This window comes from Camelina sativa, chromosome 3 (assembly GCF_030686135.1).
Source record: "Camelina sativa cultivar CO46 ecotype springtype chromosome 3, ASM3068613v1".
NCBI classification, from domain to species: domain Eukaryota; kingdom Viridiplantae; phylum Streptophyta; class Magnoliopsida; order Brassicales; family Brassicaceae; genus Camelina; species Camelina sativa.
In genome coordinates this window covers 12,949,466-12,972,883 of record NC_141882.1, presented here as the reverse complement: position 1 = coordinate 12,972,883, position 23,418 = coordinate 12,949,466, and the positions used below count along the sequence as shown (strand labels likewise).

Below are 23,418 nucleotides of genomic sequence, written 5' to 3'. Positions count from 1 at the left end.
AGTTATTCCTCTATTTACAAAACATTAAAAAACTAACAAATAGATACAACATAAAATAAAAATTATAATAGAAATTATATATCTGCGGTGTACCACGGGTTAAAATCTAGTATGATAGATGTTAGAGATATACTAATATGTATTTATTCTTCTACACATCATGAACATGGACAATGTATTTAACCAATTTGGTAACCAGTTTAAGTATAAATTTTTTAGTTTATGACTTGTAATTTAAATATATTACTAGATTTTAACCCGCAGTATACCGCGGGATTATGTTATTTTAAAAAATTATTTTATATAACTTACTAAAAAATATTATGTTGAATCAAATATTTATTTTTTAATAGTTGACAAAATCTATCAATATAGATATATAGCAAGTTTTTTATAATAATATTGAGATGTTTGTAATTTATTTGCTTTATTTATATACAAATTATTGTTTTCGTTTGGAATTTAATTAATTTAAATTCCTTTATCTTGGAATTGAATCAATCAAAATTAGTTGTTGTAAAATTAACATCTGTTAATATGTATAATACAGTTTGTAGTTCATATAATATTATTTAATTTTTATTCACAAATTCTCAATTTGAAATTAGTTAGTGTTGCCTAGAGCCTATTAGTTATTAAAAAATAAAATTAATTAGTTTTGTATATGAGTGTGATGGAGCGGATTAGTGTTGGTTTATAACTCTTTTTTTTTATAATATTAAGTTTTAAGATATTTTGCTTGTATTTTTTAACCAACCAGCAAAAATATATAAGTATACCCCATCACATACTTATGATTATTTTTAGTTTAGGTTTGGACCCGTGGATAAATAAAAAGTTTCATAAAATATTGTTGTTTTTTAGTATTGTGCATATGTTAAATTGCTAAAATTTGTATTTACACAAATTTAGTTTTATTATCATAAAGTTAGTAGCATTGTTGATATTACTCATATAGGACTAAATTTGATTTACTCAATATTTATATTGTGTAACAGGATATATTTGTATTCGGTTAAGGATCGATTTTTAATATAAAAAATCCAATAAGGAAATATGGTACGTGTATCAAAGCAGGTTAGTAAGATTTTCATATTTTGATAGGAGATTGATATCTCACAAATTAACTGATGAGATTGAGTAGCGTAATTCTCGGCTAATTGCCGTGATAGGAAGGTAATGGATTTCGTTTAAAATCCACAAATTTGTTTCCTAAATATGCACAGCCCACAAATTGTTCTCTAATGTGCACAGCCCATTTGTATCGAAAACCAATAAACCCCCCCCCCCCCCCCTAATTGTTCTATAAAGACCCGATTTGTGAATTTCGGGTTACGCTAAAAATTAAATCCGACCCAATTAATTATATTGTCATATTTACCCTCCGCGTTCGTGTTTGCTTGTAGTTGGCGTAAGGGCATTTTCCGACGAAATACAAGTTGTACTTCTCTTTTTTTTACTAATATAGAGATGTATACTCTTAAAACAATTATGACAGCAAATGAGTAATATTAATGATACAAGGCGGAAAAATATTTATTGGCATATAGTGTGTTGTTACTTGTTACGTATATCTTAAGTTTAACATTGCATGTAGTTAAGTAGTAATTAATACGTAATATAATCAAATAAAGACAAATATACAGTCTATGTACCGTGGATGACTATGTTTTTTTTTGCATATATATAAATATAGTATTGTTACATTAATTTTAACATTGTGCATAATTTGAATATCAAAATATCAATAAGACTTATTCGTTTTAAAATTTGATTTCGTTAATATTTGAATAGTGTATTTTGTGAATAAGAATTTGTATGAACCATCAACAAAAATTTATTTAGTCATCTAATTTTGGACTCGTGATCTACCACAAAATCCAACTTTGTTGTTCAGCACCTTGGACAAGCCAGCCCTTAGAAGCATGGGTGCATATGTTTTTGTATATAGTGTTATTATATTTTAACATGGTACATATATAATTCAAATTTAAAAACTAAGAGAATTCCTGAGTGTGGTGCAAGACGGGTTATATAGTTCAAATTTAGTCAAACTCTTGATAGTGTCCAAATTTAAGTTTGTTTTAGTCCAAATTCACGAGTTGTGTAACACTATCAAGAGTTTGACTAAATCATATTTAGTTCAACTCAATCCAATTTTCTTTTGTGTGTTACGTGTATTAAGTGATCAAATGAAAATGATCTTTGACCAAAGTTTGGTAGTGACAATTAAATTAGGTACTGTATATAACTAAATTATTAACGTGCAATTCTATACCACAAACGTTTTCTCTTTGTTTCTTGAGTCTTTAATTTGATCAAATCGCATGTTTTTTTTTTGGTTGGTTGAATTGAGTATCTCCTCCTATAAGCATCGTCCCAAAGTCTTGAAGGAGGTACGAATGTCATATCCACCTCCCAGGAAGCCATTATGAAAACTCCCTTGTAAAATCATTTATGGTATGCAAAGGGATGGAGTTTGGATTAATCCATAGTGATTGAATTAAGCGCATTCCGCAAGCTCACCGTTTCGTAGACACCAAAAATTCACTCAAACAGATATTGACACTATTTAGCCGGAACGAGAAGATAAAGAGTATCGTCAAGTCGGTTAACAAAATTTTCTCGTTAGCTTGAGTTCGAATGATGTAAGAATTGAGAACTCATAAATCTATAATAATATTTTTGAAATACGTTTTGGTTTATATCCTTTAAGTTTTAATTATTTAATTTCTTTTTACAACATTAACCTCTAAAACAATTCCATAAATAATATTGCAGAGAAACTCAAATACTAAACTTTTTTAAATTGATCAACATTTGTTATATTTATTGCCATAAAATCTTAACAACATCTATACGATTTTTCCAAAAACAACTCTATCCATTAAAGTTTTAACCCATTAAATCTCCAAAACTATTTTTATGGATGCTAGAATCTCTCAAATTTAAATGATATATAACAGATTTTCCATAACAAAAGTTTACAATATCCATAATTATATTAACATTAATAAATTTCCTAAACCGAAAATCCAATTATAAAATGTCACATTAAATATGTTGAAAATCCCCATATAATTTGGTTTATTTTTTATTTTTTGAGGAATTACCAAAAAAATTAAAATTCTATTAATTATCATAAACTATGGATATTGACATGGAAAAATTATAAACTATGTAAGTATGCTAATTTGGTAAAACAATTAACATAATTAAACTTGATAAAAAACTTATATAGATTTTTTTTTTGCGCAAAAATTTATTTCGATTTTGGTGAGTCGGGTTGACATTAATCCTATATAGGGAGTTAAGTGGAATTGTCTTTTTTTCAAACATTTTTAGATGTGTACCAGGAAATAAATGTATTACTAGACTATACATATACCACACGGGTTAAAAACTTGAAAACAATACAAAATCCTATACTTTGAATACTTATATCAAATACCTGTAAAATTTTATCTTTTTAATATTAATAAAACAATAATAAAATAACAAATAAATACAATATAATTTTAAATTTTTAAAATTAAAAATATTGTCCCGCAGTGTACCGCGGGTTAAATCATAGTATCTCTTATTCTAGAAGCCTTTGTTTGAGTTATTCGAATATGGAAACCGACAATATTTATCAAAGTCAAACATTGCATTAACTTGCTAATGTAAAAATTCGGTAATTATAGAAAGTTTATGGATTCTCCCTTTGTATATTAAAGATTTAACGATGCTTAGTACAACAAATCTTCTTTTTATCCATTGAGTTTCAGTTTAGGGTTTTCTTCTTCTTTTTTTCACCAAGCTTCATTCACAATGGTGAACCCAAACCAATCCGTCTGGGTACTTCTTCCTCTCTCTCAATCTCTCAGTCTATCACTCTCTCTCTTCAGTTGCTAATGTAAATTTTGCAGACTTGCAGACTAAAAGTCGATCTAAAGTGTTGCACCGGTTGCCAAAAAAAAGCAAGCATGAAGTTGCAGAGTATCTCTGGTAAGAAATAAAAAGTCCAAACCTCTAGAGTGCGAGACTCATAAGTCTTATAACACGAGATGATGATTCTTAATACTTTTGTTTCCATTGAAAACAGGTGTAAACGAAGTGGAGTATAACAGGGAAAAAGGGCTCATGACGGTCACAGGTGACGTTGAACCTATGGCTCTAATTCGTAAACTTACTAAATGTGGCAAAAAAACAGAGCTCCTCTCAGTTAAGTACCAGCTTGAAGATGATGATCTAAACAGCGACGATGAAGATGACACTTCTTCTGACTCTACAAGTTCATATAATATCCGAAGATTCCGAACCCCATGGAACGTGACTTCCTAGAGAAGATGAAGCAGCAGAACAAGACGGGACTACCAAAAAACCCCTTCTCTTCTAGGGTGTTTCATCAGTAAAGGACAAACATCTCAATAATTTAGTTTTCTTTTGGAGAAATTATTGTTTTTTTTTTTTTGTTGAAACTTATGGAGAGATGATGAAAATGAATAACCAAATCATATATATGAGCCTAATTAGATAACACAAGAAGACTTCAATAACCCGCTAATGTAAGCGTTTGGTACCTCTGCTAGTATATCCATAATTTTAAAATAATTGGGTCGATAAGACTACATATGAGAGAAGACACAAACCAATGAATTGCCAAGATAGAAATTTTCTATACGTAACATTAATATTATTAAAAATATATTTAAAATTCTAGTCAACTATACTGACATGTAACGTATGTAGTCAATTAATGTACATACACTTTAGTAATTAATGTTGTCATAATTTTATTTTTATGTGATATATGTTAATTTGGCAATAGAGACAAAATTAAAAAGCTAATAAAACTTTTTTTTGTGATATTATAATTATTTTTTGGTTGAAAAAATATTAAAAATATTCAGATTGCCATAATGTAAATTATTACCCTAGAAATAAATGTTATATTTTTTTTCAACAAAATAAATGTAATATTAAAAGTAAGGTACATATAAATACACAAAGAAAATTAATAAATGAGTTATCCAGAGAAAAAAAAAGTAAAAGAAGAAAAATTTGAAAAGTCATTGGATTTTTCTAGTAAGAATCATCGTGTTCCATCTCAATTCTTCATTCATTCATCACCACAATTATATTTTATTTTCCTCACTTTTCTCACCAGATAAAAAATACAACAGAGAGAAAAAAAAAACAGAACACAACAGAGAAACTTTACAGTCTTATATTGGTTGTTCCGTCTCATTCGACAAACACTTTTAACCCAAAAGAATAAAAAAAAAATGGAAGGAGGAATAATACATGGATCAGGAGGAGCAGATGAATCAGCTTTCAGAGAATGTTTCTCACTAACATGGAAGAATCCTTATGTTCTTCGTCTTGCTTTCTCTGCTGGAATCGGTGGTCTTCTCTTTGGTTACGACACTGGTAAGTTTCTTTAATCTCTTCTCTTGTCTTCAAGTATAATTATCTCATGTATAAATATAATATATTTGCTTTGGAGTATGATGTGTATATAAACTTATATATTCTGTGTATATACATGCAGGAGTCATATCTGGAGCTCTGCTTTACATCAGAGATGATTTCAAGTCTGTTGACAAAAATACTTGGTTACAGGTTCTTGCTTTCTGTTTTCTTGATTTTTGGTTAATTTTAGGATTATCTCAAAAACATAAATGATCAATGTTTTAAGTAAAAATTAAATGAGTCCACCTCGGACTGAAGAAATTTATATGTACTAATGTTTCGTAATTTGCGTTTTTGACACTATACTAGTTATTTATAGTTTGTTTGCATAAGTTTTGTCAACAAAACAAACTTAAAATTTGTAGTTAGATGTTACTGTACCGCCGCGGTTTGACTTATTGGTTGTAACGATTTTATTAGTTTGCAAACAAAATTTAGCAAGCATAAATAAAAGCAGATCATCAGGATTTGGATTCTGTTTTAATTTAGAGTAAGATTAGCACCAAACTTCATGTTGTTTTATTGCATGCCATTTAGTATTTACTATTTACCGTTAAGAAGCATCTTAATACCTAAGCAAGTTTCATGAACATACAAAGACACTAGCAAACACTAAACTTGAAACAAAACAAAAAAATGGAAACAGGAGATGATAGTGAGCATGGCAGTCGCAGGAGCCATCGTTGGAGCCGCTATAGGAGGTTGGGCGAACGACAGATTCGGGAGGAGAAGCGCGATTCTTATGGCGGATTTTCTTTTTCTGTTAGGAGCTATCATTATGGCGGCAGCTCCTAACCCATCCCTCCTTGTCGGTGGCCGTGTATTTGTGGGCCTCGGGGTCGGGATGGCCTCAATGACCGCTCCTCTATACATCTCAGAAGCTTCTCCAGCAAAGATCAGAGGAGCTTTGGTTAGTACAAATGGGTTTCTCATTACCGGAGGACAGTTCTTGTCTTATCTCATCAACTTGGCCTTTACCGATGTAAGTGCATGATATTAGCCCAAAGACAGTTCTTGCCTTACCTCATCGACTTAGCCTTAATGAAAAGGGTTTCAATGTTCTGTTTTCTCTTGTTATAGGTGACCGGAACATGGAGATGGATGCTCGGAATCGCGGGACTTCCAGCTCTTTTGCAGTTTATCCTAATGTTTTCGCTCCCGGAGTCACCTCGTTGGTTATACCGCAAGGTACTTATGATCTTCAAGACTTTTTCACAAAGTGATAATATCTAAAAATGTGTGTAACCAAAAGTGTTTTTTGTAATCTCAACAGGGAAGAGAGGAAGAGGCTAAAGCGATTCTGAGAAGAATATATTCATCAGAAGATGTAGAACAAGAGATACGTGCACTTAAAGACTCAGTTGAAACAGAGATACTCGAAGAAGGATCATCTGAGAAAATCAACATGATCAAACTATGCAAAGCCAAAACTGTTAGACGGGGACTCATAGCTGGTGTTGGTCTCCAAGTGTTTCAACAGTTCGTTGGGATCAACACTGTAATGTATTACAGTCCAACCATTGTTCAGCTTGCCGGTTTCGCTTCAAACAGAACAGCTCTGCTCTTGTCTTTAGTTACCGCAGGACTTAACGCATTTGGTTCCATTATTAGCATTTACTTCATCGATAGAACTGGAAGGAAAAAGCTTCTCATCATTAGTCTTTTCGGAGTTATTGTCTCGCTCGGAATACTAACCGGTGTTTTCTATGAAGCGGCTACTCACGCTCCAGCGATTAGCTCACTCGAGACAAAAAGGTTTACTAATCTTACTTGTCCGGATTATAATAAGTCAGGTATGAATACCAATGCTTGGGATTGTATGACTTGTTTGAAAGCTTCTTCTACATCTTGTGGCTTCTGTTCTTCTCCTAATGGAAAGGTAAAGGTTATTCGAAAAATATATGTTTTAACTTGAAAACATTTGAATTCCAAATCCTTTTTTATTTATATGATGATTGTAGGAACAACCCGGGGCATGTTGGATCTCTAATGATTCGGTTAAGGACTTATGTCATAACAATAACCGGCTTTGGTACACGAGAGGGTGTCCTAGCAATTTTGGTTGGTTTGCTCTTCTAGGATTGGGACTTTACATCATTTTCTTCTCTCCTGGAATGGGGACTGTCCCATGGATAGTTAACTCAGAGATATATCCATTGAGGTTCAGAGGAGTCTGTGGTGGAATAGCTGCAACTGCGAACTGGATATCGAATTTGATCGTGGCTCAATCTTTTCTTTCATTGACTGAAGCTATTGGTACTTCTTGGACTTTTCTCATCTTTGGAGTGATCTCAGTCATTGCTCTTTTCTTTGTTGTGGTTTGTGTTCCGGAGACGAAAGGAATGCCAATGGAGGAGATTGAGAAGATGCTTGAAGGAAGATCTATAGAGTTTAAGTTTTGGAAGAAGAGTTCAAAACCTGTTGAGAAACATAACCAAAGTGCATGAAAGAAACTCAAAACCAGAGTGCATGAGGAAAAAAAACTCTTGTAAGCAGTATCAATGTATAAGAACGCTCATGAAGATTTGTAAGTTTGTATTGAAACTTGATAGTGACAATGTCGTGATCCTCTTTTGTAAGAATCTGTAAAATATTTGGTTATAAATCATATAATTGGAGAGGTTCTATATTCTGGCTAGTTTCCCGACGCCGGTAGAGCCTTTGCTCGCCGGCGTCGGACCATCCCCTCTTCTAACTTCTTACATCTCTTGCTCTCGCCCTTTATGTCTTTGTTTGGATCTGATTTACGAGTTTCCGGCAGTTGGCCGAGATTAAAGGTACCAGATCTGGTGACCAGTGACGTAGCCTCCGGTTGGGTTCTCCGGTGGACAACTGTATCCAGCATAGTTGCTGTATTCTCTCCACCTGTTTCGGGTGTGTTACTCCTCTCGGTTCTCAACCGAAGAAGATCTTTGGAACCCCAACCCATCACCACCTCTCTTCACCAATCTTTGCTCTCTGTTTACCTCTTTAAATTTCTCTTCTTGAGTTTCACTATCAACAGACTTCCCGTCAATGCTTTCCATGTTGTCTCAGGTTTTAGACATGTCGGCTTTCCTCCCACTTACGGTCGCTTCGCATCACATCCTCCACTGAGACTTTTTCACACCTTCCACTGGTTATTTCCGACACTGGTGAGTGCTTCTTTTGACAGCCCCATACCCGAGCAATTAGATCTTTCCCTCCTCAAAATCTTTGAAAATTTAAAGATGTCTGCTCTTCAGATCTCTCTCGATCTGTATACATATGCAGATCAAAACTCATCTACCTCTCACCCTCCGGTGAAGACTTGTATCTTCTACGGCGAGGATCTCTCGCACATTCCATCGGTTGAACTCGTCGCCGGTGAGGCATACTTCCTGCACCATAAGTCTCTGTTTCTTCCTTTTCGAGGTGTCATGTTCCTACTCGAACCATCCTTACCCTCCATAGTCGCCAGAACCATCGACTTAGCGAGTTCCACCTCCATAGATGGCTCAAATTCCTTCACTTTTTCCTCCTATATGGAGAGGGTAATTTTATTACTATCCCCCTGTTCTAAGAAAATCACACCTTCATTTGGTTCTTAGAGGAGAATGCTTTAAAGCGGTTACCTTGGAATGTATCAACAGCTAGTAGATTGGAGAGACCATTGTCTCTTTTTTTCTCTGTGGTGAGTTCTACTTCTATCTCATGTTTCCTCATATTTGAAAGAGAGACTTATTTCGTTGATCGTTTGAGAGGTGATTTTCTCTTACCTCTTTGTTTGAAAACTCAAGCAAATGTCGGGCTTCTCTGTTGGCTCTTACTTTCGTCTCCCAAATCCACTCTTTTGCTTTCATGGTCTACCTCTAGCTTTTGTTCTCTGTTATCCATCTGTTTTAGGTTCATCAACAAAGAGTGGCAAGGTGGCTCGGTTATGGACTCCTTCTCTGGCCTTCGGCTCTTGGGAACTTGTTCCCGCCCTACCTGATGTCTCCCTGTTCAGGGAGATGATGATTCGTCATCAATGCGAGTTAGGAGCTTTAAAACCCGTAGGAATCTTAGTATTCCAGTGTGGCAATATGTCGTTATGGGATCGGCGATCTGGTCATTATCAACCCCTAGTCATTTCATTTGGCAATGGACTGCTATCTACCAATCCGAGTGGCCTTACTTTGTGTGGGAACTCGCTATCTTCAGGGCTTTAGGCCCCTTTTATTTAGCTTGTAGTGCTTTCGGTTTTATGCCTAGTTTTAAAGTTTGGTTGTTGTCTTTGATTACAACAAGTCTAAGTCATCTATCCTCATGTGTAAGTTTATTTGGTGTGTTCAATTTCTCAATTGTAATCCTTTAAATTTAATATAATGGAGTGTGTTTGAACTCAAAAAAAAAAAAAAAAATCATATAATTGGAGGAAGCTCCTAGGAGCTAGATCGTACCAATAAACCACCATTGAAATGCCACCAAATTATTTTGATGAGACCAGTAACTTATTATATAGTTCTATATGTGAACATACAAAAACAAACTTTTCTTAAAAAACACACATGTTGTCGTTTAATTATTATCAATCTTTAAGGATCCCTATGGTCATACTTGACTCTTTAGCTGTTGAGCATGAAGCTGACAAGTGACAAGTACAAGTGTACCTAAACTAAGTGCAGATAACAAATATTGTACTTGAAACTTGAGTAATTAGAAATCATCTCGTCCGCTTGTTGCATTAGCATTTACCTTTCTTCTCTTAGTTGGGAAACACAAACCAAATATGTTTTAACATATCATACATTCGAAATTCATAGAAGAAATACATTGGAGCAATAGGAAAAAAAAAGTGAAGTTCGATGTGAAACAAAAAAAATCTGAATGTGCATCAATAAATGCCTTTAGACAGCGACACGTGCGTGGCAGTCTCGAGCCCGTCGTTAGCTCCATTACCACCGAAACCCAAATAAAATGAGTATATCTTATTACCTTTTTTTAGGATTTAGATCAGAAACGTTAACCCATCAAAAGCTAGATACACATAACACATCTCACTCTCGAGTCTCGATACACACCCACCCCTACTTTAGATTAACCAAATACTGAAATACATTACCGTTTAAGGGATATGTTACGTTCTTATATTATCACATGTCTTATGTCTCTATCCATATGAATACTCCACAATTGGTTGTTATAATTTTAGAAAATTGGAGTTAAAACTTAATTGGAGAATTAGTACATTCACTATTTAAAATTGGCAAAACACACACTTTCACTATTTACTACTATTTGAATTACTTTTTAATCTTCTACTAATCATTTTATTTACAAATGTACCATTGAAATTAAATATATATATATATATATATTTTTATTAAATCACCCCTTGAATCTAATAAGTAAAATACTATTCAATATATATATATATATATTTAATTTTTCTACAGATACAAAAAAATCTATGTTTTTTCTTTATAATTTGATATGCATTTTGTGTAATGATTATATTTGATAATGTTAAATATTTTTTTATAAATTTTGTATTCGTACACCTTATTAAGTGTACATGTGTCTGTACACATTATAATGTGTACATGTGTCTGTACACATTATAATGTGTACAGTTATCAAGTTTACAAATAAATAATAATACACAAGTTTAACCCATAAAATTCATTTAGTGTACTTATATATATGTTAATATACATGTTTTTATCTGTACAGCTGATATATAATATATTCAATATGAATGAAATAAAAAAATTTAATATGTGTGTAATAAATGTGTACACTAAATATGTTGTACGAATATCTTTTATGCAACTACCCTTTTGTAATTTTACACTACTACACTATACCCCACTTTTTTATCTATCTCATATATCTTATATTACACAAATAGTAAAACTCATCTATTTCTCCAATTATAAATAGTAAATGTATTATAATTCCAATTAAGTTTTGAAAATGTACTATTTTGCCAATAAACCCTTATAATTAACACTAGACCGAGTAAATTCCTGTAAAAACAGAAAACGAATGGCATAATTAATAGTACTTAGATTTTGTTACATAATTAACAGTACTTAGATTTCGCTACATAATTTAAACTTTGCTTTGTTTACAAAAAGAGTTTGGACATTGTTTCCCTGTCAAGAAAATAGTCGTAATCACAAAGATTTTACTGGTAAATTGGCCATTCGGCCGATAGTGGTTTGTGCATTTTTTCTTCTCTTTCTATTATCCATAATTTTTACATTATTATTAGTATTATTTTTAAACTATTTACTTGTAGATGTATGAGTTGTATGTTTGACTTATCTAACATTGATTTCAATTCTACCGTTATTCATAACAAGTTTCTTTTTGGGGTTTTTCTAATTCAAAATGTTGTTGTTTTCTTTCTATTTTCACTTGAGTTTTTTTGCATTAAATCCCATCCCATGTCTAGGCCAATAAAAGTTCATAAGAAATTATTGTGGCATGAGGAAATACCAAGAAAAGAAAAGCTTGAATCTTTCTTTAGCATTGACAACAATTATGTATACAGTATATATATATATATATATATGAACACCATCACATCACATACCAAAATCAATATTACCATAGTAAATTCTCTACCACCAAACACTAAAATATGTTTTAATTGTTTTTCCAAAATATAATCAAACACTAAATTGTAATCTAATTTACCTTTCTAAGTATAAATAACTCGAAAAAAACTTGTGCCAACGATGCACATATTTGATTTGGTGATTCTTTGTTGCATCCTTTGAAAAATCTTTAGTGCACTAAATATTTGATTTGGCACTAAATATCTGATTTGGTAGTTCATAAACCACAAAACTAACAATTAATTTTGTGATTTGGCGACAAATGATTTTAATATTTTTCACACATATCATATTAGATTATTTATTAGTCATTTCTCATATTGCATTTTGTAAGTCTTAACTTCTCTATCTTTAGTTACATTGAAGCATACTTTAGCTTGTCATAGCTAGTAGGTCCAAACACAGATTTGTTAAGATATAATTTCATTTGGTTGAAATTTTTTCTTCACAAAGCCCATGAAATCATCATACTAAATTGGAGATCTAACAAAAAAAAAAAAACTTCATTTGAGAATATATTTTCGTAGATCCGCTAGTTAATCTTAAAATAAAAAATGATCTTTCAAAACTTAGATTGAAAACATATTTTTTTAACGTATGCAAAAAATAAAGCTATTTTTATAATAAAAAAGTAAAGTTGTTGCTTTGTATTTTTTGTTTGTTTTGTTGTCTAATACTCATTTATGTACTTGATCACCTTGACAAAGCCTGTCTTAACCATTGATATATCAACATGAAATATTATACAAGCTTAATATATCTTGAAAAGGCAATGATTTAAAAAGAAAAATAGGCTAAATAATATTGGAAATATGCATCAAAGAAGAAGCATTATATTATATACACGAATTATAGAGCACACAAACTATATGTAGCAAATATAATGTAAACTAGATTATGACCCGCAGTGTACCGCGGGGTAAGTTTTTTCTATAATTTTTTTTGTTAATGTACTATTTTAATACTAATTTTGCTAATATACGCTTTTGTTAATTTTAGTGATTTAATATATAAACCGTGGTATACCGCACAATAATTTTTCTTTACTACAATCTTAATTAAATCAGTTTGATTAGACATATTTTATATTGGTGTTGTTAAAACATTAAAATGAGGATTTAACCGTATTGAAATATCATATTACTGATAGTTTATTTTTTTAGTATTATTAATTCAATCATGTAATGTCATATAACCCATCATGTAATATAACTCGTTTGTGTAATTTTGAACATTTAATATGTTTAAATATTTATATTCTTAAACTTTTTATTAAGTTAAGATATATTAGTTATAAATTATGAACTTCTTAAAATTTTTTAATTTACTATATACAGTAAATTTACTATATATGTATGTTGAACACACACTTTTTATATTAATTGAGTAATATATGTTTGTTTCAAAAAATTCAAATCATAATATATGCAGGATAAATACACCTTTTTGTTAAATTTATGTATTATATGATGATTCGCTACATTTAAATTTTAAAATCAAAAAGAGATGATTGGAGAATATTTTTTTTTTAATCTGGAATAAATCTTCTAAATATCTATATTAATTATAGAACATTAAATATATGGATATTTAAAATATTTTAATTGTGTTTGGTTATAAGGATAGTAGAGAAAGTTAGCTAAACTTGTTTGGATATGAATATATGCATTAAATAGTATTAAATGTAAAAACTTTGCAAAAAAACATTTTTGAGCAAAAACTGCTGCAAAAATACTAGTATACTAGGATTTAACCGTGGTACACCACATGACAATAACTTATTTATTTTTAAATATAATTTTATATTATAAAATGATTGAGTTTCTTTTATTTATACAGATGTTACAATGTTAGTATATATTTTGATGTATTTGCAATAAGGAGTTGTATTTTTTATTGAATTTAGATAGGTTGGATTTGACCTTGTAAAATCTATAAATAATGCTTATTTTAAATATTTTAAATATATTAAAAATCAGATTTACTAAAATAATCTATGAATAAAATACATTTCTATTTGTAAATATATTTATAGTTGTAAGACTTGATACAACTCGTAAATGAATATATGTGAGTTAAATTTGAAATAAATATAATTATTTGTATTTTACAAATAAAATGTAGTAATTGTAAACTCCAAAAGTCTATGTTAAAATTTATAATGAATAAAACACATCTGTTTAGTAACTACCAAACAGTAATAGTTATCATCAAGTATTAAATTTTAATTATAAACTTTTTTATTCACATACGGTAAAGAGATAAGTTTTTTTTGTTTTTTGAGTAAAAAAAAAAGGTGAAGCTTAATGAACAGGCCAATCAATGGAAGTAGCTAATTACTCATCATCAAGCTATGATGACAAATGTTAGAAACCAACTCATATAAAGTTATTTATAGTTCTTTGTATCCCTTGATGAAATATTAGAATTTAGGGAGTTTTATTTTGTGATAAGAGAGTATAATGGAATCAAGAACTGTAATCATTAAACTGGTAATCCGTAGAACAAATATAGTTTTAAAAAAATTTAAACAAAAATATTGTAGTTTGGTTGGTAATAAAAGCTCTGACTTGTTCTCTTGTTCTCCTGTAGAACATTTACTTGGCAATATGATACCTACGATTAAAAGAAAATTAAAAAATAAACATGTTATAATATGATATGTAAAGGGGCTTCATAACAAATCATTAATTATTTACATATACAATATTTCACCACTATATATAAAGTGAACGTACGTACCTTTATTAGAAGAACAATATGTTGCATGTCATTCTTCTTACTTCTCAAAAATTATGAGACATCTCTTTCAAAACTACATTAGTTGTTTTTTTTAAAATGGATTTCTATTTAAATTTGAAGAGAAATAAAATGATACAAAACAGCCCAGCTTTAGAGTTAATTGGGAAAGCCCAGTTTAAAAAAGGGCTAAGCCCATTAAACACATAACAAAGAAACTTATTGAACCAGTTAGGAGTTGGAGGATGGAATAGTAAACGTCATTGATGGCGGAGAGAACCAGAAGTCGAGCATCTTTAGAAAAATCGAGGGATCTGAATCACGGATGCTGGAGATTTTGTTGCGGATTTAGTTGTTTGCTTTCGAATTTTTCTTTCTTTCAATAAAATGTAATCGAGTTAGTGATTTAGGAGGTGCTGTGAATGAAGAAGAGTATATATAGAGTTTTGAGGTTAATATTAGGGTTTTTTTATAGTGAGTAGAATAAAATTTGAAGAGCAAATGAAATCTTCTAAAATATCTACAAATCTACAATTTCGGAACCAGTTAAGTAGAAGTTAGAAATTAACTATGGAATATGCTAATAAAATGCTATTGTGTTTATGAGCGTGAGAGTATTATATAGAAATTTCCAATTGCAATTAAAAGTCTAAATTATATGATATAGAAATAATTCATTGCTCAATAATGTTAATCAATATATTTCCAAAAATATAAGGTAATCGAAAATATGGGTAAATTATTATCCGATTTTATGAAATATGGTGTTTAATACATTCATTGAGTTTTTATATATGTTACATTATGATTATGCAACAAAAGGATTATATATATTCTATATCAGTTTTGATTCTAATGGGATTTTTAGTTAAGATTTTGTTATTTTGTATATATCAAGGGATTAACTTTGTAATTTAGTATTACTAAAAGGGTAAAATCCAAAATGTACTTAAAATGTATATATTCAGTTTCTAAATAAAATATATACTGAATTAAATGTATGTTTTCTTGTTAAAGTTGAATATTTGCGAATATTGGGTTTCTAATCATTCTAAAATTGGATTTTCGGTTTAGGTACTTTATTAATGTTAATATAGATATGGAGATTGTAAACTTTTGTTATGGAAAATCTGATGTATATCATTTAAATTTCAGAGATTCTAGCATACCTAAATATAGTTTTGGAGATTTAATGGCTTAAAACTTTAAGAGATAGAGTTATTTTTGGAAAAATCAGAATGTATAGACATTGTTAAGATTTCATGACAATAAATATAACAAATGTTGGTCAACTAAAGAAAGTTTAGTAATTGAGTTGCTGTGCAATGTTATTTATAGAATTTTTTTAAAGGTTGTAAATAAAAATTTAAATAAACAATACTTGGAGGATAACACAAAATGTACTTTAAAATTGTTAATATTGATAGATTACTCTTTTAAAGATTTTCTGACTAGAGCTTAATAAATTAAATCTACTTGCCTTTACTATATCTATATTCTTTCATCTACATATAAACAAATTAGAATATTATATCTTATCTGCTTATTCCTAGCTACCGTCTTATCAGATTTTACATCAAAACTAGTAGAAATGATTAAACATGCATACATTTTATACCAATAGAGAGTTGATATTCCAATTGTAAAGTATAGTAGGGTAAACAAATGAGTGGCAGATTTGTAAAAAAGATAAAGAATGAAGGGTAAAAAAGAGAGAGGACAGAACAAAGGAAAGTACAAAACAGTCCAAAACAGTGCACTTCTGTCTTCCCTTTGTCCGAAGGCTTTACTTACTCTACTGTGGATATTTTTTCTCTAACAGGTAATAAAAAAACACTTTTCTCCCTCTTGAGTCTCCTTCCAATTCCCATTTTCTGCTAATTTCCTTTCACTTTCTCGTCCGATTTTCCTGGGAAATTAAAAAAAAAAAAAAAAGAACATCCTAAAACCCTACCTCAAACGAATATTTGTTTTTAATCTTATATAGAACCATTTCGATTTGATTATTATGGCAGATCTGTGGATCTCAACACTCTAATGTTTATAATAGCAGCTATGATGAGATCTAAGCATGATAACAATACCAAAGGGATAAAGAAGAAGCTCGTCTAAAAAAAAGATAGTTTGGTCTTTTTTTTTACAGTCGCCGCCATTGTTGTTCTACAGTGAGCTTGGACAGTTGACACCTGTAATCCAAAGTGAGTTTTCTCTTTGTTGGCGATTTTTGAGGCAACTCTTTTATTTATATTTAAATTCTTTTTAGCTTTTCTTTAATGTAATCAAGATTGTTATTTTGCAAACCTGCCATGTTTATGTTTATTAGGGCAAGCTTCATGAACTAAGTCATTTAAGTGTTGTAGTTCTTATTCATCTTCTTCAGTTAATAAACCTCTCTTTTAACTTGTGGGTATTTATTATTTCAAGACCTTAGCTAGCTCATAATCTTTTTTTTTTATCAAACTCCTATAGCTAGGTCTAATTAATAGGTTTACATATATTTAATTTAGGGTTTCTGAAAAGGCTCTTAAGCTATAGGTCTATAAGCTATGAACATATGAATGTTTAAAAGATAGGCTTTGCAGATCTACAAAATTGGTTTTATTAATTTCCTGAAACAAAATTATTCATATTTCAGCTTTTTCAGTAATGACTTTAATCTTCTTCTTCTTCCTTCTTTTTTTTCTTTCACAGATTCAATCACTGCAACATACTCAGCCTTTTTGCATTTATCATCGATAGCTTCTGATAAAGTATGAGAGTAGAGTTTCAATGGAGTTGGACGAAGGCATTGAGGTACAAAGACAACAACAACAACAAAGCAGGAAGTTACAGAGATTTACAGACGACAACACCGGAATGATGAAGGATTGGAACAATCCATCGTCTCGTATCATTAGGGTTTCACGAGCTTCAGGAGGCAAAGATCGACACAGCAAAGTCTTGACTTCAAAAGGTTTGAGAGATAGGAGGATACGTCTCTCAGTAGCTACAGCCATCCAGTTCTATGATCTTCAAGATCGTCTTGGATTTGATCAGCCAAGCAAAGCTGTTGAGTGGCTTATCAATGCAGCTTCTGATTCAATCACTGATCTTCCTCCGATCAACACTAACTTCGATCTTGAGAATCAGAACCAGACCAAATCTGCTTGTAGTAGTGGAACATCTGAGAGCTCGTTGTTGTCTTTGTCTAGGACAGAGATTCGTGGGAAAGCAAGAGAGAGAGCTAGAGAGAGAACTGCTAAAGAAAGAGATAAAGATTTGCAGAATGCTCATCAAAGCTCGTTCACTCAGCTTCTCACCGGCGGCTTTGACCAACAACAACAACAACAACAGCCAGATAACCACCGGAATTGGACCGGTGGTTCTGATTGTTTCAACCCGGTTCAGTTCATACCAAACTCATCCTCAACATCTCATCAAGAGCCAACAATGAATCAGAATAATCACCCATTCTCCTTTGTACCTGATCAATACAACTTTGGAATCTCTTCTTCTTCTGCCCTTAATGGAGGTTACAGTAGTAGGGGGACCCTTCAGTCCAATTCACAATCTCTCTTTCTCAACAACAACATTACTCAAAGGGCATCGATTTCGTCTTCTTCTTCTTCATCTTCTCCAATGGATAGTCAGAGCATTTCCTTTTTCATGGCTACACCTCCTCCTCTTGACCACCATAGCCACCAGCTTCCTTCTACTTTTGATGGCCGTTTGTATCTTTATTACGGCGAAGGAAACAGGAACTCCGATGACAAAGATAAAGATAGGAGATAGGAGTCAAAATGCTTCCCTTTCATCTCTCCACAATCTTGGTTAGTATTTTTTACTATCTTTTTTTACAATCTCATTTCTTGATTCAGTGTTTAAAAAATGGTTAATGGATTGATTAGATAAGTTTAGTAATATTACCATGTTGTTTGATTTGTTAAAATTTTGGTTTCTTGATTTCACAAAAGAAAGATGGTTTATTGGGGGCGTGGCATTGATGAGTCATTTCTTGATTTCATTGCTTTTTTTTTTGTGTGTGTCTCGAAGTAATGACTTACTTACATTTTAGATTTAATAATCAAAGGGCATGTGGATGAATTTGAAAAGAGGGCTTCATCGTGTGTTATGTCTCCTCATCTGTACTATGTTGGGTTCCCTTCTTCCTTAGCATCATCACTTTTGCTCCAATTTGTTGTGATCATTACTTATTTTCTCTAAGGGTAGATCCGGATTTCATTTGATTTGTCTCCAACTTTTGATGTGTTTATATTTCATTCACATCACACACATTCACCTAACCTTTTGACTCCCCTATGTTTCTGATTGATACTATGCTTACCAAAATTTAAGCCTTTCAATTAATTAATACTCCATTAGTATTCAAAGTTCTTGGTTTAGGAATCTTTATGGAAATTTCATTTTCTTAATGGAAAATGTAGTGAGTTGATTAACTGTTTAAGGATAAGAAAGAAGTTGGTTAATATATTATATTATTATTGGTATTAAAGAATCAGCATTAGATAAAGAGACTTTTGCTGTGAAAGAATCAATGAAACTGTGTCCTATATATATATATATATATATATATATTTATTTTTAGAGAAAAGATGGGACGTTAAGTGTTTTTGCCTGGCAAAAATGTTAAAAACATTAGCCTCCTGAAGTGGCACCACATGCTCTGTGTTGGAATCTAACCCATCTCTTCATTGTTGTCCCATGAGCTCTTTCCCTTTACTTCAGGGCATCACTCACATCTTAGATCTCTTCAACTTTACATCACATAAAACATTTTCTTTGTAAAGGTTGGATTTGTTTCTAGTAATGAGGATAGATGAGTTTTTGTAGTTATAATGTCACCTTTCAAATGTATTTTTGCGTTAAGGAAGATGATATAAAATGTGTTTTTGTGTTAAGGCCGATGACTTAAGTCCAATGCTTAACATGCACATACGGAATTCTTGATAATGGTCTTTAACAACCCGATTGGGGATTTTATCTTCCTCAAGATATATGGTTGATTTATGACAATGTTTCTTGGATTTGAAATGCAGGAGAGGAAGTGTAATTTTGAGGGAAGACGATGTTTGCGCAGCCCTGAGCATATATATGGATCCGCCATTGCAATCATAAGCTTGATTGGTTGTATGTTCAGACCATGAGGAGTAATTGTTGTTTGTTAAGATGTATTATGTATGTATAAAATTATGAATCATATATATGTTTTTATGTGTGTTCATCATGTCCATTGTCATCATAAACTTTGGACAAATGTTTTTAAGGTCATCCTCATTCTGTTGGCTGCATGCTATGAAGCTTTTTCTGAGCTTCTGGGTAACAACTGGGGGCAATACGAGTGTTCTGATTCAGGTTTCAAAACAATTCATACAATCCATGATGGTGGATATGCGAGTTGATGGTGCAAGCCATAAGTAAAACAAGAGCATAGATCAAAGTAGAGAGGAGAATCATTAGAAGATCATTGTTTTATTCAAGAACAGAACATCAAAGTGTCGAAATAAAGCCTGAAAAATATTTATTACAGACTCTTTTATAACATGATCCCTTCCGTGTTACAGCGATTCCCATGCTATTATGTGTCTCTTTTAAACACAGACCACACACATGTTCTTTGCTCATTCGCAGACTTATGTTACAAGAGCGTATGTACAATGGCGTTCTTCGGTTTCAGAGTAACTCCCTTAGACATCCATGCATGCAGATCCGATGCGCTCCGCATGGCTGGCAAAGCAGTATGTGTCAAAAAAAGTCAGAGAGTTGCGGTTTTTAGCTTCAGGACATTTGCAATCTCTCTCTCTCTCTGTACTTTTTCCGGCATCCTCCAGTATATGTGGATTTGTTTGCTCCCACCATCTGCAAAATGTCTATGATTAACTCTGTACTTAACACCTTCTACATGTATAGTCTAAACCAGATACAAGACTCGATGATATGTACGAAAAGCAACTCAAGTTTTATCAATTTTGGCCACAAATCAACCACATTTTCAGTGCAATTGTTAAAGAGGGAAAGAGAATCTAATTCAGGTCCTGCAGGTAATGTATTCTCTCAACAAGAACCATGAAACTTGAGCTCAAGAGACATCATCAGCCAAAGTAACACAATTCACAGAACATGAGCAAGAACAAAGCAAATGCCCCTCAGATTGGTTCTAAGTACATGCATTTTCTTCTTCTAGCAGCGACACATAGGGAAGCAAATTCAAACGGCCAAAACAGAGCAGTACAAAAAAAAAATCAGAGAATAGCACAATTGTACCTGAAACCGGGGTCGTAATGCAAAATCAGAACGAGTTCATCTCCAAACAATAAGTCCTCCTCTTGATCAACATCTTAGCCGCAGTCCCATACGGTTCCTCAAACGCATCAGACAACCAAGAAGCATCACAAACTTCCTTCTTCGACTCACTCGGCCTAATAGCCACCAACGTCGCACCTTTCAAAACCGAACCATCAGGCAAATCCAACTGCGGAGCATACCACAGCCTCATATTCAATGCAGGCACAAGCGTCCTCTTCGAAGCAGAAGAAGCTGATAAAGGAGTAACTCTAAGCTCTTCAAGCTGTTCTCTATCCATACACAAAACACCTTGTCCATCAGCATCAGATAAAACCAAACGATCTAACGTCTTGTGCTCAGTGATGATCGGCTGGAGAAGATAATGCCGAGCTGAAGCTGCGATCAACGAGCTAATCGTCCACACTACACGGAGCTTAAGCCCTCCGTTAGTGTAGAACGACTCAGGTATGTTACCGTTGTCTTCATCAACAACAACACAATTCTCAAGATTCTTCTTGACTTGATTCGATCTAATCACCGAAGATGCGCCGAGGATCATACAATTATCAAGCGTAGATCCAAAATCAGCTCTCCATTTCAGTAATATACCATCCTCGACCCCTAATTCACCTGTTGGGAGTTCGATTCTCAGAAACCTAATCTCGTTGAAGTTTTTCAAAACCTGCGTCGGCGAGTGATGCGTTACGCCGCCTTGCTCGATCTCGCCGTCGAACGAAGACGAAGATGACGATCGTTTCGGTCCTAGGAACTGGCCTAGAGCTTGGAAAGGTTTGAAAATTGGAGCGAAGACGAGACGGAACAAGGCGGAGAAAGAGCCGCCATCAGCGACGGCGTCTGAAATCGAAGCAGCGTTGAGTGAGAATCGACGGTTGTTATTATCATCATCATCAGAAGAAGAGTCGTCATCGGAGATAACACAATCAACGCGGACGAGAACGTTTTCAACGAAAGGGACGACAGAGTGGAATCTACGGGATACGATACAGCAACGGCCGAGATCTTTGACGTCGGCGACTTTATCGAAGATTAAGAGGAGGAGAGAGTCAGGGAGAAGATCGAAGTGGTCGAAAGAGGTTAGAGATTGAGGTTCTGGGTGGATTCGTGAAACTGGATCGGAGCGGAGAAGATAAGACATGGATCTTTTTTTTTGAAGGAGAGGGGTTTCAGAGTGTGAGATCTGAGGAGGAGAAGAGAGAGAGAAGAGACGCCATTGATGAAGATGATGATGAAGATTGAAGAGGTGTTGGCTCGTGATTGCTTTTGTCTTTTAGTGAGAGCAAAGAGAGAAAGAATGAGAGAGAGAGAGATGTCACTTAGTTTTTATAATTTCGCATGATTAAATTATGGATTATGATAGGTAAACTCTCTTAATTATTTAAATAGTTTTCGCAATTATGGTACAGGTGTTTACTATATTTCTAAGAAATCGTTTATTTATTTATTTATTTATTTTTGTGATTCTTTCTAATTTAATCGTATTTTAGTTTTTTTTCCCAAATATTTTAGTTTTTTTTGTCGGAAGAAATTGGAACTTAATTCTAATTTGTTCGTCACTATAATTTTTTTCGTTACATTTTCAAAAAATTTCAATGGTTTAGGTGATTATGTTGGAAACTAAAATTGTTTTTTTCAATATTATATATTGGAGTTTAAAATAAATTAGTTGTTGGAGTTGTAATGAGAGAAGAAGAGTAGTGTGGTTCCACGCTGTTTTTCTATATATGTAACATACAATTCTATTTTAAAGATAATGCAAAACTAATTTGTAATAATTCAAATATTTTCGTATTGGTTATTGGTAAAAGACAAACCAAGGTGTTTTAGTTATTCATATTCTATTGTTAATTTGTTAATTAACATATGACACACAATCTAGTGATTTGTATTAAATACAACAACAATATCAACATTAACAAAAGAAAAACCTACTACTCCCTCCATTTATTTTTATTTGTCATTTTAGAGATAATTTTTTGTTTTTTTATTACTTGTCGTTTTATATTTATGATGCAATTTTATGTATTAAATTTTCAGTTTTACCCCTAATTTTTAACTTATTAATTACTTATATCAAATGAAATAGTGTATTAACAAGAGGTAAAATAGAAAATTTAATTGTTTTCTTAATATGTATGAAATTGTTTAGAATGACAAATAATATAAAACGGATGGGTATATCATAAACCTAGATTTTTAATTCGATTACGAGCATGAATAAACTAGTATAAATAAAAGTTTAAAAGAAATTGTCACTGTCTTTATTTTTTTTTTGGTTTTCAAATACCATGAAAAGTGTAAATTTAAATGAAATAGTTTCTGGTAATATATAGAAATGATATAGGTTTTTTTTTTT

General features: G+C 32.1%; 3 protein-coding genes and 1 pseudogene across 8 annotated transcripts; 3 read left to right on the top strand and 1 right to left on the bottom strand.

Annotated features, from left to right (window-relative positions):
- Nucleotides 1-3,703: 3,703 nt before the first annotated feature.
- LOC147946873 (uncharacterized) lies at nucleotides 3,704-4,514 on the top strand (annotated as a pseudogene). The gene is made up of 3 exons (XR_015586959.1): nucleotides 3,704-3,840; nucleotides 3,912-3,990; nucleotides 4,088-4,514. The product of XR_015586959.1 is annotated as an uncharacterized LOC147946873 (transcript).
- Nucleotides 4,515-5,033: 519 nt separating this feature from the next.
- Nucleotides 5,034-8,086, top strand: LOC104777049 (putative inositol transporter 2). The gene is made up of 6 exons (XM_010501246.3): nucleotides 5,034-5,415; nucleotides 5,537-5,607; nucleotides 6,104-6,439; nucleotides 6,538-6,645; nucleotides 6,731-7,336; nucleotides 7,419-8,086. The coding sequence occupies exons 1-6, from the start codon at nucleotides 5,271-5,273 to the stop codon at nucleotides 7,902-7,904; spliced, it is 1,752 nt and encodes a 583-aa protein (XP_010499548.1). The 5' UTR covers nucleotides 5,034-5,270; the 3' UTR covers nucleotides 7,905-8,086.
- Nucleotides 8,087-16,467: 8,381 nt separating this feature from the next.
- On the top strand, nucleotides 16,468-20,050 carry LOC147946872 (transcription factor TCP24-like). 5 transcript variants are annotated; one of them, XM_087503591.1, is made up of 4 exons: nucleotides 16,468-16,584; nucleotides 16,816-16,960; nucleotides 17,595-18,571; nucleotides 19,799-20,050. In XM_087503591.1, exon 3 carries the CDS (start codon nucleotides 17,619-17,621, stop codon nucleotides 18,531-18,533), a length of 915 nt encoding a protein of 304 aa, XP_087359717.1. In that variant the 5' UTR covers nucleotides 16,468-16,584; nucleotides 16,816-16,960; nucleotides 17,595-17,618; the 3' UTR covers nucleotides 18,534-18,571; nucleotides 19,799-20,050. The 5 variants fall into 5 exon arrangements, with proteins under 5 accessions (XP_087359717.1, XP_087359700.1, XP_087359713.1 ...); XM_087503574.1 differs by having other exon boundaries at nucleotides 17,454-18,571; XM_087503587.1 differs by having other exon boundaries at nucleotides 16,527-16,584; nucleotides 16,778-16,960.
- A 162-nt stretch (nucleotides 20,051-20,212) lies between these two features.
- On the bottom strand, nucleotides 20,213-22,417 carry LOC104777046 (F-box protein At1g30200). The gene is made up of 2 exons (XM_087503566.1): nucleotides 21,024-22,417; nucleotides 20,213-20,618 (listed from the first exon to the last, which is right to left on the bottom strand). Exon 1 carries the CDS (start codon nucleotides 22,198-22,200, stop codon nucleotides 21,049-21,051), a length of 1,152 nt encoding a protein of 383 aa, XP_087359692.1. The 5' UTR covers nucleotides 22,201-22,417; the 3' UTR covers nucleotides 20,213-20,618; nucleotides 21,024-21,048.
- Between the last annotated feature and the right edge of the window lie 1,001 nt (nucleotides 22,418-23,418).